This window comes from Rattus norvegicus, chromosome 20, assembly GCF_036323735.1.
Source record: "Rattus norvegicus strain BN/NHsdMcwi chromosome 20, GRCr8, whole genome shotgun sequence".
In the NCBI taxonomy this organism is placed as follows: domain Eukaryota; kingdom Metazoa; phylum Chordata; class Mammalia; order Rodentia; family Muridae; genus Rattus; species Rattus norvegicus.
The window spans coordinates 5,485,394-5,500,208 of record NC_086038.1 but is presented as its reverse complement, the minus strand read 5'-3'; the positions used below and the strand labels follow the sequence as shown (position 1 = coordinate 5,500,208).

At 54.9% G+C, this 14,815-nt stretch overlaps 1 protein-coding gene across 3 annotated transcripts in view; it reads left to right on the top strand.

Annotated features, from left to right (window-relative positions):
* Positions 1–14,185, top strand: part of Grm4 (glutamate metabotropic receptor 4) — an 88,645-nt gene extending 74,460 nt beyond the window's left edge. Inside the window, exons 7-11 of one of the 3 annotated variants that reach the window (XM_063278955.1) lie at positions 1,090–1,290; positions 1,481–1,617; positions 4,617–5,552; positions 8,687–8,933; positions 13,240–14,185. In XM_063278955.1, coding sequence (XP_063135025.1) covers positions 1,090–1,290; positions 1,481–1,617; positions 4,617–5,552; positions 8,687–8,933; positions 13,240–13,289 — 1,571 coding nt within the window. In that variant the 3' untranslated portion in view covers positions 13,290–14,185. The remainder of the gene's footprint in view (positions 1–1,089; positions 1,291–1,480; positions 1,618–4,616; positions 5,553–8,686; positions 8,934–13,239) is intronic. The other 2 variants (XM_063278956.1, NM_022666.2) reach the window with 2 other exon arrangements.
* Positions 14,186–14,815: the final 630 nt, after the last annotated feature.

The window sequence follows — 14,815 nt, the reverse complement described above, 5'->3', positions numbered from 1 at the left end:
GAGTGTGGGTGACCTTAAACTTCGCCATGCTGGAAGGTCTGCGCTCAGAGTGACTGAGTGATGGCTGCTCCTTGACCACACCAGTGGAGCCTCCTTCTATTGATGTCCTCCCAGTTCGTATTCTCTAGAACCTCCCTGTATGTAACCACAGGCCACGTGTAACGAGGGAAGAAGTGCATCCAAGTGGCTGGGAAGAGTGGCTAGAAACACGCGTGAGGGTCCAGTGACCCTGGCATCCCTCCCTTCTGCGAAAGGATCCAACTGTTGCACATGGCATAGCTGGTCTGTTAGCGAAGGCAGATGTTTGCTGGGAGGGCAGTACCCCACAACAGGAGGTGTATGGAGGGGGTGGGGGACACTTCAGTCAGTAGTGAGAAGACTACTAGGGGAGTTCACTCACCCTGGGCTATTGGGAAGGCTGTTACCGAAGCAGCGGTAACTCTGGCGTCAAGAGACTAAAAGCTGGGGTTGGGGATTTAGCTCAGTGGTAGAGCACTTGCCTAGCAAGCGCAAGGCCCTAAAAGGCAGACCTTTCTGCCCCCCTTTCTCTTAAAAAAAAAAAAAAAGAGAGAGAGAGACTAAAAGCCACTGAGGGCCTCAGGAGGCCAGATTTTGCTTCTTTGTGCCTTCTTCATCTGTTTCCCAGGAAGAGGGTGTCCCATTCTGGAGTGGTGAACCCATGGTGAGGGTTTCGGGACACCACAACCCTCGGGAGAGACACAGCTCCTGCTGTGGCTGTTCCCAAGCCTATGGGGGCAACTGTGTCCTTGGTGATTGCCTGTCAGCCAAGAGGGGGCTGGCAGATACCACAGTCCTAAGGATGTTAGCAGGTCTCTGCCTGCCGACCGTGGCCGAACCGAGGGGCTTGTCCAGGCTGTTCTGGAGCCTCGTGGATTATAGTGTAGGGCCAAGGCCTCTCCCTTTAATGCTCTGGGCTCACCGTCTCCATAAACACATCAGGTGGGTGAAGCAGTCACAGAGCTTCGAGTCAGGAGACCTGGCTGTGCCTAGATGGGGTAGGCTCCAGCTCACACTGCCCTGCTGAGCTCAGAGGGCCTCATGGGTACCCGGCGTGCTGTTCTCTCACAGACCGAGAGCGCATCGGGCAGGACTCGGCCTATGAGCAGGAGGGGAAGGTGCAGTTCGTGATTGACGCTGTGTACGCCATGGGCCACGCGCTGCACGCCATGCACCGTGACCTGTGTCCTGGCCGCGTAGGACTCTGCCCTCGCATGGACCCCGTGGATGGCACCCAGCTGCTTAAGTACATCAGGAACGTCAACTTCTCAGGTGGGGGTGTGGAACAGGACACTAACTCTGGGGTGGCCCCGGGCAGTGCAATCGCAGGGTATAAAGATCTGGGCCCTTGGGGCGGGAATGGTGGGCTCTACAGGTATTAATCTTCCCAGAGATGCCTCCACCTTTGGTTCGTAAACCTCCCTGTGCCTGGGTAAAGGCTCAGCGAAGCCCTCCCGTGCAGGCATTGCGGGGAACCCTGTAACCTTCAATGAGAACGGAGACGCACCGGGGCGCTACGACATCTACCAGTACCAACTGCGCAATGGCTCGGCCGAGTACAAGGTCATCGGCTCGTGGACAGACCACCTGCACCTCAGAGTAAGCACGAGGGCAGGGAGGGGACTGGGGGACAGCTCAGACACCCGGCTGGGCTGGAGGTCACTGGCTGACGCCAGGCTAGCTGAGAGTGAGTCTCTGGCTGCTTAGGCTTCTCTAGAGAAGACAGTCACTTTTCCAGGTGTTTCTTGTCCCTGTCATACCCTCCCGGCTTACCCAAGAGAGGCCATGGCTTCCTGCTCTTTCGGTAGTACCCCCAAGCGTTGAGACATTTGTTGCTGTTGTTGAGAGAAAACACCCACAGTGGGTCGTTGGGGGCTTGGTCTCTGCATTGCAAGGATGAAGGGGAGACATCTGTTCTCATTCAGGCGCCATCTCCAGGCAAGGAGCCCCAGCAGCCCTGCCCAGCATGGGTCCCCTTATTCCCTGTTCCAGAGCCTTCTCAGTGGAGCAAACATCCCAGGACACCATCCCTAGGGAGGGATCTCTCTGAGGTCATACAGCGTGGAGGGACAGAACCTGATCTTGTAAGAAGGTTTTCCAGATGCTGGGTGGAGGGGAGCCGGATCGGGGTTCGTTCCACGCAGGAGACAGAGGCCCGTTCAGGGCTGCAGGCCAGCATGCGTACACCCCTCTGTCTTGCTGAGGGGCTGGTAGCTCTGTGAGGCAGACATTGTCCTGTCCTGCTTTCAGAGACGCAGGGCCTGAAGGCTGGGTAGGTGTGTGTGTGGTTTCAAAGGTTCTCTCTTCCCTCCTTGTTCCCACATCCCACTTGCCCCAGCCCGGATCTATAAGGGACTAAGTCACAATGGTGAGGTGAGGTGAGGGCCGGGCCTTCCAGTTTGCTCCCTGGATGACCGACTGACTTTAGGTTTTCTTTTTCTTCTTTTTTTTTTTTTTTTTTTTTTTTTTTTTTTTGAGTTGGGGACCAAACCCAGGGCTTTGCGTTTCCTAGGCAAGCACTCTACCACTGAGCTAAATCCCCAACCCATAGGCTGTGTTTTGACAAGTGCTGTGGAAGACCTCAGCACAGAAAGGGACAGGTTTTCTAAGAAGCCACTCAGCAGGCTTCCGGGAGCTGAGGGAGAGATGCAGAGTACCAGGCTACCTGAGGGGATCTGCAAGCAAAGGAAGCTGTCCTAGTGAGGTCTACAGCATTCCTTGTGGGAACCACAGGTGGTAACAAGAGCCAAGGTAGCTTCATACCGGCTGCCCTTGGAACACGGGGAACAGAGGTTCGATAGGTCAGGCTTTTTCTCAAGTCCCCTAGTCATAGCGGTGACTTTAGGACTGGACTATCTTCATGGTGGGGGGTGCAAGGTTTCCAGAATATCCACCATCTTCCTTCAGGACCGCTGCACAGCCACTGTTCCCTTTGGCTGCTAAGGTGACACATCCCATAATACACAGGGCCTAAGACAACCTCCCCATGAGGCTCCCTCTACACCCCATCCTTCCTTACTCCCCTCTTCTCAGTTCAGGGGCAATCTGGACAGCTTCAACCAGCCAGGCACATTCCTGCAGGAGAGGGAACTCGGGAAACACGTAATCCAACACATAGACACACACAGAGACACAGAGACAAAGACAGACACACAGACACACACAAAGACACATAGGCAGACACAACACAGAGACACAGAAACAGACACACACAGGTACACATACAGACACACACAAAAACATACAGAGATACACGGACTCACATAGACACAGACATTACATACAGACCAAGATACACACAGATACACATAGACACAGACATACAGACACACAGACACAGACACACACAGACAGAGACACAGACACACACAGAGACACACACAGAGACACAGATGCACACAGGTACACAGACACACAAAGACAGTGACTTAGAAACAGATATTCACAGAAATGTACAGACACACACACAGAGAAACATAAAGAGACATACACATATAGATACAAACAGACATACACATACAGAGACACAGACACAGACACACAACCATACACATACACAGGTACACAGACACACAACCATACACGCACACACGGGTACACAGACACACATACACACATACACAGGTACACAGACACACATACATACACGCACACACAGGTACACAGACACACATACATACATACACACAGGTACACAGACACACATACATACACACACACAGGTACACAGACACACACACTCTGTCCCATTAGGCCAGGCTTGCTGCTTTGAGAACAAACTGACTACCTTGTGACTCTTCCTTAGCACACTCCCTTAACCAGGGCTCCCCAGGTTAACCAGGCTCCCCGGTCCAGCACCTGCAGCTCTCTGGGCCACTGGGTTAGTTCCCATAATGTACAGAATTCTGTAGAGCGTGATGATAACTCCCCGGCCGGCTTTACTCCCACCAACTGCATCTTCAGAGCCCTGGAGCAGCGCTCGCTCTCATTCTGAGCCAGATGTAAAGGAATGCTAACTCCCAGGCACTCATTAAGTGCCTTCTGATTAAATTTTTGTTCCTTTCTTTCAGCAGAGCAGGACTCCAGAGTCGCTGGGCAGAAGCTCTGTGTGTGTGTGTGTGTGTGTGTGTGTGTGTGTGTGTGTGTGTGTGTGTGTGTGGTGGGGTGAGGAGGGGTTCTCCCACTCTAGTGCATGAGAACCACACGGGAGGGGTTTGTTCACACAGGCGAGGTCTAGGCCGGTTGAAATGGGCATTTCTAAATCTCCTGGCGACACAGTCTCTAGCCTCAGGGTTTGGATTCCTGGGCCTTTGCTCTGCATGGGTTAGTTTGACTCTAGGAGTCATCTCCATGTTCTCTAGACTCAGTTTCTCCAGATGAGTGATGAGTTCGGAATCCTCACAGGTCACTGGTGTTTGGGTCACATGGTAAGTTGTCTGATAACAACTCTCAGTCAGTCAGCTCTGGTGAGGCCCAGGTAGCTGGGCTTTTGTCCAACTTATCGGTCCTATTCAGGTGTGGAGCCAGAGAGATCTCTGGACTAAGGCCTGGGCGCTGCCGGCTTGTCCTGAGGTCAGCTCTGCGATTGTCATTGCCAGATAGAGCGGATGCAGTGGCCAGGGAGTGGCCAGCAGCTGCCGCGCTCCATCTGCAGTCTGCCCTGCCAGCCCGGGGAGCGAAAGAAGACTGTGAAGGGCATGGCTTGCTGCTGGCACTGCGAGCCCTGCACCGGGTACCAGTACCAAGTGGACCGCTACACCTGTAAGACCTGCCCCTACGACATGCGGCCCACAGAGAACCGCACGAGCTGCCAGCCCATCCCCATCGTCAAGTTGGAGTGGGACTCGCCGTGGGCCGTGCTGCCCCTCTTCCTGGCCGTGGTGGGCATCGCCGCCACGCTGTTCGTGGTGGTCACGTTTGTGCGCTACAACGATACCCCCATCGTCAAGGCCTCGGGCCGGGAGCTGAGCTACGTGCTGCTGGCGGGCATCTTTCTGTGCTACGCCACTACCTTCCTCATGATCGCAGAGCCGGACCTGGGGACCTGTTCGCTCCGCCGCATCTTCCTAGGGCTCGGCATGAGCATCAGCTACGCGGCCCTGCTGACCAAGACCAACCGCATTTACCGCATCTTTGAGCAGGGCAAACGGTCGGTCAGTGCCCCGCGTTTCATCAGCCCGGCCTCGCAGCTGGCCATCACCTTCATCCTCATCTCCCTGCAGCTGCTCGGCATCTGCGTGTGGTTCGTGGTGGACCCCTCCCACTCGGTGGTGGACTTCCAGGACCAACGGACACTTGACCCCCGCTTTGCCAGGGGCGTGCTCAAGTGCGACATCTCGGACCTGTCCCTCATCTGCCTGCTGGGCTACAGCATGCTGCTGATGGTCACGTGTACTGTGTACGCCATCAAGACCCGAGGCGTGCCCGAGACCTTCAACGAGGCCAAGCCCATCGGCTTCACCATGTACACCACCTGCATTGTCTGGCTGGCCTTCATCCCCATCTTTTTTGGCACCTCACAGTCAGCCGACAAGGTGGGTGGGCAGGGGGCGTGGCGGAGCGGGGGGCGTGGCGGAGCAGGGGGCGTGGTGGAGTGGGGCGTGGCGGCCCTGGAGCCAGGAGAAGCCTTCTTTAAAGGCTGGCAGCTTGAGAAATTGCTTTTGCCCTCACCAGGGGGGTCACCCTTAGGCGTCCCTCCTGAGTGTCTTAGAGAGCATCTGGGTCGTAGCTGCTAGGCCACAATATGGCAGCCGAGGCCCTCCCAACCTAGATTCCTGCCCTCTAAGGGGCTCTCCTTGGGAACTGGAAGGAGCTGTTGAAGTGTATCCCCCTCGGAGACAGTCCCTTCAGAATCCAGAGAGGAGTAAGGGCAAATCCCGCACTCCAAAACGAGCTACCCTCACCAATGTGTGGCCCTGTTACCCAGTGCTAGCCCTCTCCCAGCCTCAGATGGAGTCAGAGAAGAGAGATTGAGTTTTGAGTCACTTGGGACACCAGCCTCCCTAGAGAGAGAGTGTATATAAATGAATGCATGCATGCGTGTACACAGATGTAAACGTGGCCTTTTGCACGCGTGCACGTTTAGTGATAAATGAGCAATGTGTGTGGTACACAGGGACAGTGGACGTGAGGGACCAGTGTGCTGAGGGGTTCGCAGCTGCCCGCATGGGTGAGTGTGTGTACACAGGGGTTCAGGTGCAGGTGGGCATATACAGGTGGCCATGCAGTTGTCTGAATGGATCTGTGTGTATTCGTATGCAGCAGCATAAGGGCAGGATGTAAGCCAGGTGTGTGCATGACGTCAGGTACACGTGTGCAGGTGTTAGCGGGAGCTCATGGCTCCCCTGGGTGTTGTGTGAGGCAGACTGGCTGTTCTGGAAAGCAAGCGATGGCTCTCCTGCCTTACCCAGGATTCTCAGGGCTTAACAGCTGCGAGGTATTGCTGTGAGCCATCTAACATGGTAATTCTCTTTTGTGCGAGGTCACTGCTCAGCCAGCCTTGGACAGGATGTGGCTGTAGGCTCAGCCAGGATAGAGGAGGTTCCTGGGTTTGTACCACAGCCCCTGCCTGAGGGAAAACCAAAGTGGGTGGAACTCAGGTCCCCAGGGCTTCTCACAGCCCTGGTACAGAGGCAGGGGACTCTGGTCGATGCGTACAACTGCTGTTCTCTATGCTTTGTCCCCAGTCAAACTCTAGTCATTACTGGACAGTGGTGGCCATGGCTGACAGGGCTTCAGAGAGGACTCCACAAAGAAGCTGCAGTGCTGGCTGGTGTGGTCTACCTGAGAACAGGATGGTGGCGGGCTGACCCCAAGGCCAGGTGGTTGGGCAGTGAGGTCACATTGCAGGCTGGTCCTCACTTAAATCTCAGCCTGTCCCAAGACCTCCGTCCCTCCCTCCCATACTCCTCACCTTGGAGTGCCACTGAGGTCTAGAGGATCATGGCTTCTCTAGAAGGGTTCACCACTCCTGGGAGTCACACGTACCTGCACACAGGGGACACCAGGAGGTGCTGGACCCAGAGACCAGCTAAAGAGTTGGAGGGGAACTCTGGGTCAGTCCTGAGCCAAGGAGAAGATCCAAGTGGGCAGTCACTCTTCTACCTCGAGGTGGTTAGGGACCCCAGAGAGCTTCAGAGCTGATCTTCAGCAACTTTAACTCTAGTCTGAGCCTCCCTTAACCCTTCTGTCTTCAGAAAGGCTTCTGGGCTGTAAAAGGGAAACCCAGAAACAGTGACTGTGTTGAGCGCTGGGCACCATTTATAACCTGGAGCAAAGATACACACAGGGCTCTGTGTGTGTGTGTGTGTGTGTGTGTGTGTGGAGAGAGAGAGAGAGAGAGAGAGAGAGAGAGAGAGAGAGGGAAGGAGGGAGAGAGAGAGAGAGAAAGAGAGAGAGAGAGAGAGAGAGAGAGAGAGAGAGAGAGAGAGATGAAGGTGCTATACATTCTGCCTGGGTTAATGCTCTCCCAAAGAGGCGAGCTGGCCTGCGCAGCATCTCACTACGGGCCAGGGTAGATGGTCTCTCTCTACTCTTTTAGGACCCAATGGGTCTTCAGAAAGAAGCATAGACTTCCACCCCACACTGCAGACAGAAGTACAGGATGCCAGTGGGAGTCAGGAGGTCCTTCTTAGAATAATGGGACGGCAGCCACACTCTAGGGCAGGAACCTAGGCTTAGGGGCATTTCCTGTCTCCTCCAGGTCGGTACCTGGAGCCCCAGCTGAATGGAGAGGGGCAGTTGGGGCCTGGCTCACCTGTCACAAAGAAGAAGGTGGGAGGGAACCTGGGCAGAGCATTGGCAATTGCTGGGCTCTGTTTAGAGGGCTTCCGCCATTGAAGAATGGATTATCCGACACCCAGATTAATGGGCTCCCATTTTGCTAAGCATCTGTCACCGTTAGTGCTGGCGAGCGAGCATGAAATGAATCTGACAGCGTTGCTGCCACAGCCATCTTCCGCCGGGTGCCTTGGGTCCCCAGTAGGGGCCTGCTGTATGTGAGAAGCACAAGGGGAGAGAGTCACTGGACGAGGGGCTGCTGGGAGCCGCTCCAAGGCACCGGTGGAGGCTCATGTGACTCCCAGCAGCCTGGGGTAGAGATTCTGCTCCTAGGAAGGTCAGCTCTGGTCCCCGAGGACTGTGTTGGAGACATTTCTCCAGAGGTTGGATGTAGAGGGGTGTTCCACGACACTACCACACACAGACAGTGCTTCCTGTACACTTAACACTGTTAACTTGTCCCTAGCCACAACTCTGTGAGGTAGGTACTGACGTTTTTTTAGGCCTGCTTTGTACATAAGGAAACTGAGGCACAAGGACTGACCTGCCCAAGTTCATAATGCTAGGATGTGTCAGGAATTCTGACTTCCTCCTGCTGGAAGCCATCAGGTGCAGAATGGATTGGTACCAGCTGTGTGTGTTCCTAGATGGGGGCTGGATAGATTAGGGCTCTCTAGGATGAGAATTCGCTCAGCAGAGGTGGGTGGCGCCAGAGGGGTGGAGCCAGAGGGGTGGAGCCAGTGTGAAGCCAGAGCAGCCAGGCTGGCCAGAGGGGTGGAGCCAGAGGGGACAAGGGCAGGGCCAGGTGGGTGGAGTCTGGCAGAATGGGGCGGAGCTGAGAGGAATGAAGGCGGAGCTGGCTCTGACCCCCACCTGCGGCCACCCACAGCTGTACATCCAGACAACCACACTGACGGTCTCCGTGAGTCTGAGCGCTTCAGTGTCCCTGGGGATGCTCTACATGCCCAAAGTCTACATCATCCTCTTCCACCCGGAGCAGAACGTGCCCAAGCGCAAGCGCAGTCTCAAAGCCGTGGTCACCGCCGCCACCATGTCCAACAAGTTCACACAGAAGGGCAACTTCAGGCCCAATGGGGAAGCCAAATCAGAGCTGTGTGAGAACCTGGAGACCCCAGGTGAGTGCATGGCCGCTTTCCTTTGTCTCCCAGGCCCCGCCCCACCCCTTTGCATAGGCAGCTGAAGGTCTCATTACCAGACTTCTGGTAGGAGACAGTAGGTTGCAGATCACCACAGTTGTCCTGTTAGGCCCTTCCTGGTGGCTGGAGAGAACATCAGAGACCCTGAGAGTGGCCAGTGCCTCAGACCTGGTTCCCGCAGGGTGTCGAGACCCCATCATATCACTGTTCCGGTCTGTCAGTTCTGGGGGAAGGGGCAACCACAGAGGCCCTGTTCCTGGGGTAGGAGGAACCCCAGGAGGAACCTTTGGCTTTGTCTCTAACGAGTCTGAAAGATGGGGACCCTAGGACATGGCTGTCCTGGGGTGAGGATAGAGTGGGCTGGAACATTGGCTGATGTCTCCGTGGAGCACCATTTGCCCTACGTCATAGTCTGCAGACTTGGCGTCCAAAGTCAGTTGGTGGCAGCAGGGACAGGCTTGACCTGGGCTGGATCCCAGTTGAGACCCAGAGGAAGCAAGGGCTCCTCCTGATATTATATGGCAGCACTGACTTCAACTTGGTGACTTTCTCCGTGCAATGGCTTCCCTGTCCCTGGGGTGCCCATCCTCTATGTGGGGTGCTATATGTCTGACTTCTGACGTGGTTCAACCTTCCGTCAACAGCTTCCTGCACAATCTATTTCCCTGTTCTTGTTCCCCCTCCCGGAAAGTCATGTGAGCCCTGTCCTCCAACCCTGGCCCTTCCTTCAGGTACTGCCTTAGCATGAATAGAGGCAGAGGGTCCTCATGGGACACCCCCTCGGTCTTCCATGTTCACTCGAATGTCAGGGATCTTCAGGGTAGCTGTATTTGTCTGGCTTGAGCACTAGGACCCCTTGTTCCTTCCTACGGACATGTGTTCATTCCAGCTCTGCACATAGTTCCACACACAAATAGATGAGTATGACATATATCCACATGCATGCACACACATGCACATACATGTACACTCATGACACACATGCACATGCTGAGAGTAGGATGTATTCATGATATAACCCAGGAGGGTTATCACTATATTACGATTACACTCATCAACCAGTGGGGACCTCAGGGTGAGGAGCTTTGCAGAGTTTTTATGGCCCCACTGACACTGTCCCTCTGTCCTGTTCAGACTGATCACAGGGTCAGAAAAGGAAGTGGAGTAGGTCAACGGGAGACAGGTCCTCAACCCTGTTCCTGCAAGGGTGGGCCCAGCACCCCCTGCAGCCAGAGGCAGAGGTGGCAGCTCCTTTGTCCCCTGTCTCTCTCAGTGACAGGGCTCCATGGTGATCAATTCTAGGGACAGCCCAGCGGAGGGGGTGTGAGAGAGAGGAGTGGGGAGGTGTCACTCCCGTAGAACAGAAACATTTTTCACCCTGTCAAGTTCAGGCCACATATCTTTAAACAAACAACAGAATAAATAATTTAGAGGGCTGATTGCAGGCCGATTGGTGGATTGGTGCGGAATCACAGGGGCGACAAGCGGTGACCATTAGCCTTGTGCCTCAAGCTGTCTCGCAAATTGCTGTGTGGTTGGCTGGTGACTGGGAACCCCTGGGGAGGGCTCTGCCACATCTTCATGCCTCTACTCACAAAGAGAACAATGCCAAGTCCCACCCTGCCTATCGAGCCCCTTTCTGCCCAGCTTCTCAGAGGTTTTCAGTTGCCTCCGGCCTGCTGAGAGCCAGCTGCTGTGCTGTTTACAGGGAGGGGGAACGGTGTTTGCAGTCACCCAGTTTACAGGGAGGGAGAGCCTTTGTTCTGAGAAGGGCTCATCTGTTAGCAGATTACTGGTGAGGAGGCACAGATTGCAGTCCCAGGCCCCCTCCTGGCTGGCTGGTGCTTTCAGGTGTGCTAGTCAGCTTGTTGTGCCCATTTTCCAGATGGTGACACAGGCTTTGACAAAAGGCTTGGGGGTTTCCTGGTTTACAGCTGAGGCCCGAGACTCCCATCCCACGAGCTCCAGATGGTTTAGAGGAAACAAACAGCTCCCGCTGGGCTGGTGGCACCGGACCCAGACATTCCCCTGCCACGTGCTTCTTTCTTGTCCCCTGATAGCTCCTGAGGCAGAAGGCCCTGGGGCTGATGTTCTCCTGCAGGGAGCTGGCTTTTACCAAGACTGAGGTTTCTTTCCATTTCCTGACCCCAACCCACTGGAGGGTCTTGCAGCTGGGAAACAGCTCTCCTTGGTTTACACAGGGGATGATGGAGTCTGGGGAATTGGTTTGTGGCAGTTTGGGTAGCCATCTGCAGGGCTCTGCAAAGGCGCTGGGGTTTAGCTGACGGAGGTGTTGAGAGTTTTGGCAGTCCTTTGGGGAAAGAAGTCTAGGTCACCTTGCTTGCATATTCTAACTATAGGTAGGGAAACTGAGGCCCAGTAGGAAATTAGGAAGCTACCCGAAGTCACCCAGGAAAAAGGAGACTCCCACCTACGAGAATGCATCTCATCCCCCACACCCACCATCCCGTGTCCAGCCTCTTCTGAGTTCACCCAGTCCATCCTATAGGCCCAGGATTCCTCCATCCTCTCGGTTACCCGAGATGCAGGGATAGACAGATACTGCCGTTTCTATCTTTCCCTGAACGTTAGGGCACACTTCTTCCCATTGCACCCAGCTGCGCCTTGAATACCTCTGTGGACAGGGAGCTCACTACCACATAACATCCACCCTTGCCCACCCCCTCCACTGGCCAGGAGACAGTTATTTCTTTAGCTTAGCTGAACTCTGGTCTCGGTACCTCCTGAGTTCCCAGAAGGAAACCAAGAGGCTCAAATCAGATGGTCATTTGTCCCTCTCCAACATCAAAGAAGATGATAGATGGACAGGAATGGGGAGGGGTATGGGCCCAGGTTCCTTCCATCTAGTTGCTCCTTTGATTCCCTAAGGATTGAGGCTGGCTATCTCCAGTGTCGTGCAAGGGAAACAACTGTCTTACTTAGACTGTGGCGGATGGCATCTCTCCTACTTTACTTTCTGTTGCTAAGATAAACGCCGTGGCCAAAAGCAGCTTGGGCCCGTGGGGGAGGTGTTTGTTTCATCCTAAAGGTTAGGATGAATAGATGTAGGGGAATAGATGCGGAATTTCACAGCAGAAGTCACAGAGGATGGCTCCTCACTGCCTTGTTCTCCAGCTCATGATGGGTTAGCTTTTCTACACAGCTCAGACTCACCTGCGTGGAGATGGCGGAGCCTGCAGTGGGCTGGGCCCTTCCACATCACTCATTAAGACAATTCCTCACAGAGGTGACCGCAGGCCAATCTGATCTGGCTAATCCCCCAATCGAGACTGCTTCAAATGACTCCAGGTTGATAACTGACCCTAACTAGGCCACCATCCCTCCCTTGGATTTAATTAACAAGATTTACCATAGAGCCTGCTCGGCTGCAGGAGAGGCTGGGAGGTGTTGTCTTTAACGTGGCAGCCGTGTGCCCAGTGTAACAGGGAGGGGTCAGGGAGGTAGCCTGTGGACCTCCATGCCACCTCCTCTCTTCTAGGTCACACGTCCCTGGCCCAACCCAATGCGTGTGCCTCTTTTTCAGAACTGAAGGACCCCCCCCAAGGGAAACAAGGCAGTTCCAGATGGGGACAGCATTTTTCCTCATCCAACCCCTCTATGCCCCACCCTGTCACTGCCACTGAGGGAGACCCCCAAACCTGTCAAGGCGGGATAGAACTAAGGGTGTGGCCAGCCTCCTCACGACTCTGGTCTCAGATCCCTGACAGCTGGGGGCACCTCCCGTTTGGTCTTACTGGACTACAGTACAGAAGGTCTGCACTCTGGTGGGTAGGGGAGCTCACTTTGCCTACGAGAGCTGATGCTATTACCTCCTCTGCCAGGTCACCATTCTAACATGCTGAGTGCTTTCTCTTTCAAAATATCAGGGTTGAACCTCTGAAAGGTTTCCCTTGGAGAGTGTTTTAGGATTCTACGATTGTATCGTACATCCAAAGACCTATTTAAGGCATTGAAAGATTTAGAAGGTGACAAGGGGAGGTGCTCCAAGATGGGGGGGGCGTCGCATCTTGGTAACATTGAGAGGAGGAGGGACGTTTCAGGTGATGTTTCACAGGAGCAAAGATGTGGCGGTGGGAATTCTGTGTGGGACTTGGGGTCTGGGGACTGCAAGAGAGGCAGCTTCGGGGAGGTGGGTCCTGCACCCAGCTGGGGTACCCTGGGCTGGGGGCCCTAATGGAGTTCTGTGCTGTGCAGCACCTCTGGGGGGGGGGAAGGTCCTGGAGGAGGTAGTGCTGATTCCCCAAATCTTCTGGTCTCTCTCCAGCGCTGGCTACCAAACAGACCTACGTCACCTACACCAACCATGCCATCTAGCCGGGCCGCGGAGCCAAGCAGGCTAAGGAGCCACAACCTCTGAGGATGGCACATTGGGCCAGGGCCGTTCCCGAGGGCCCTGCCGATGTCTGCCCGCCTCCCGGGCATCCACGAATGTGGCTTGGTGCTGAGGACAGTAGAGACCCCGGCCATCACTGCTGGGCAAGCCGTGGTGGGCAACCAGAGGAGGCCGAGTGGCTGGGGCAGTTCCAGGTTATGCCACACACAGGTCTTCCTTCTGGACCACTGTTGGGCCCAGCCCCAAAGCACAGGGGCTCGGTCTCCAGAGCCCAGCCCTGGCTTCCTCTCCTTCCTCCTGCCTCCGTCTGTCCTGTGGGTGACCCCGGTTGGTCCCTGCCCCGTCTTTACGTTTCTCTTCCGTCTTTGCTCTGCATGTGTTGTCTGTTTGGGCCCTCTGCTTCCATATTTTTCCATTCTGCTCCTGGCCTTCCCCTGCCATCTGCCCTGCCCCCTGCCCCTCCTCCCTGAGCTGCCCCATCCCCGCCATCATTTTCTCTTCTGTTCCCCCTCGATCTCATTTCCTACCAGCCTTCCCCCTACTTGGCTTCATCCACCAACTCTTTCACCACGTTGCAAAAGAGAAAAAAAAAGGGGGGGGGGAATCACCCCCTACAAAAAAGCCCAAACAAAAACTAATCTTGAGTGTGTTTCGAAGTGCTGCGTCCTCCTGGTGGCCTGTGTGTCCCTGTGGCCTGCAGCCTGCTCGCCCGCCCTACCCGTCTGCCGTGTGTCCTGCCCGCCCGCCTGCCCGCCTTGCCCTTCCTGCTAACGACACGGAGTTCAGTGCCTGGGTGTTTGGTGATGGTCTCTGATGTGTAGCATGTCTGTTTTTATACCGAGAACATTTCTAATAAAGATAAACACATGGTTTTGCACCTGGCCTGCGTGTCCACTGAGGGCCCTCCCACGCAGGGGCAGGAGGGCTGTGAACTTCCGAAGGTTCCTTGGGGGCTGGGGCTCTGTGGAGGCTTTTGACTTGAATTGCTGGTATCTCAAGGGAAGTGAGCAGGACACCACAGGATATTCCAGTGCCCATGGGGATCGGAGAGATGGCTTGGTGGTTAAATGTGTCTTACAGAAGACCCAAGTGTGACTCCCAGCATCTCCAGGGGTAGCTCCAGGGGATCTTCTCTCTCTTCTGGGATTCTTGGGTATCTGTGTTCACCTGTGCACACACCCACACACACATATAATTAAAAATAAATCTTTAAAGAAACAAACCAGCATCTCTCCAGCCGAGGGCATCCCTTACAGAATTTGGCTCAGGACACCAGGGTCCCTAGTCCAGTCCTGATCCTCTATCTTCAGGTGCTGGGGTACCTGGAACCCATGTGTCAGCACATGACACGGTAGGGGTATGACTCCTTGTGGGCCTGTGTGTCTAACATGTGCATCCAACTCCTCTGTGCATGTATGTCTGTTGTGTGTGCGGGCATCTGTCTAGCATCTGTCCTAGCTAGCGCCAAGTGTATGTGGCAGGTGTGCAAACCTGTGCTGTTGGCAGC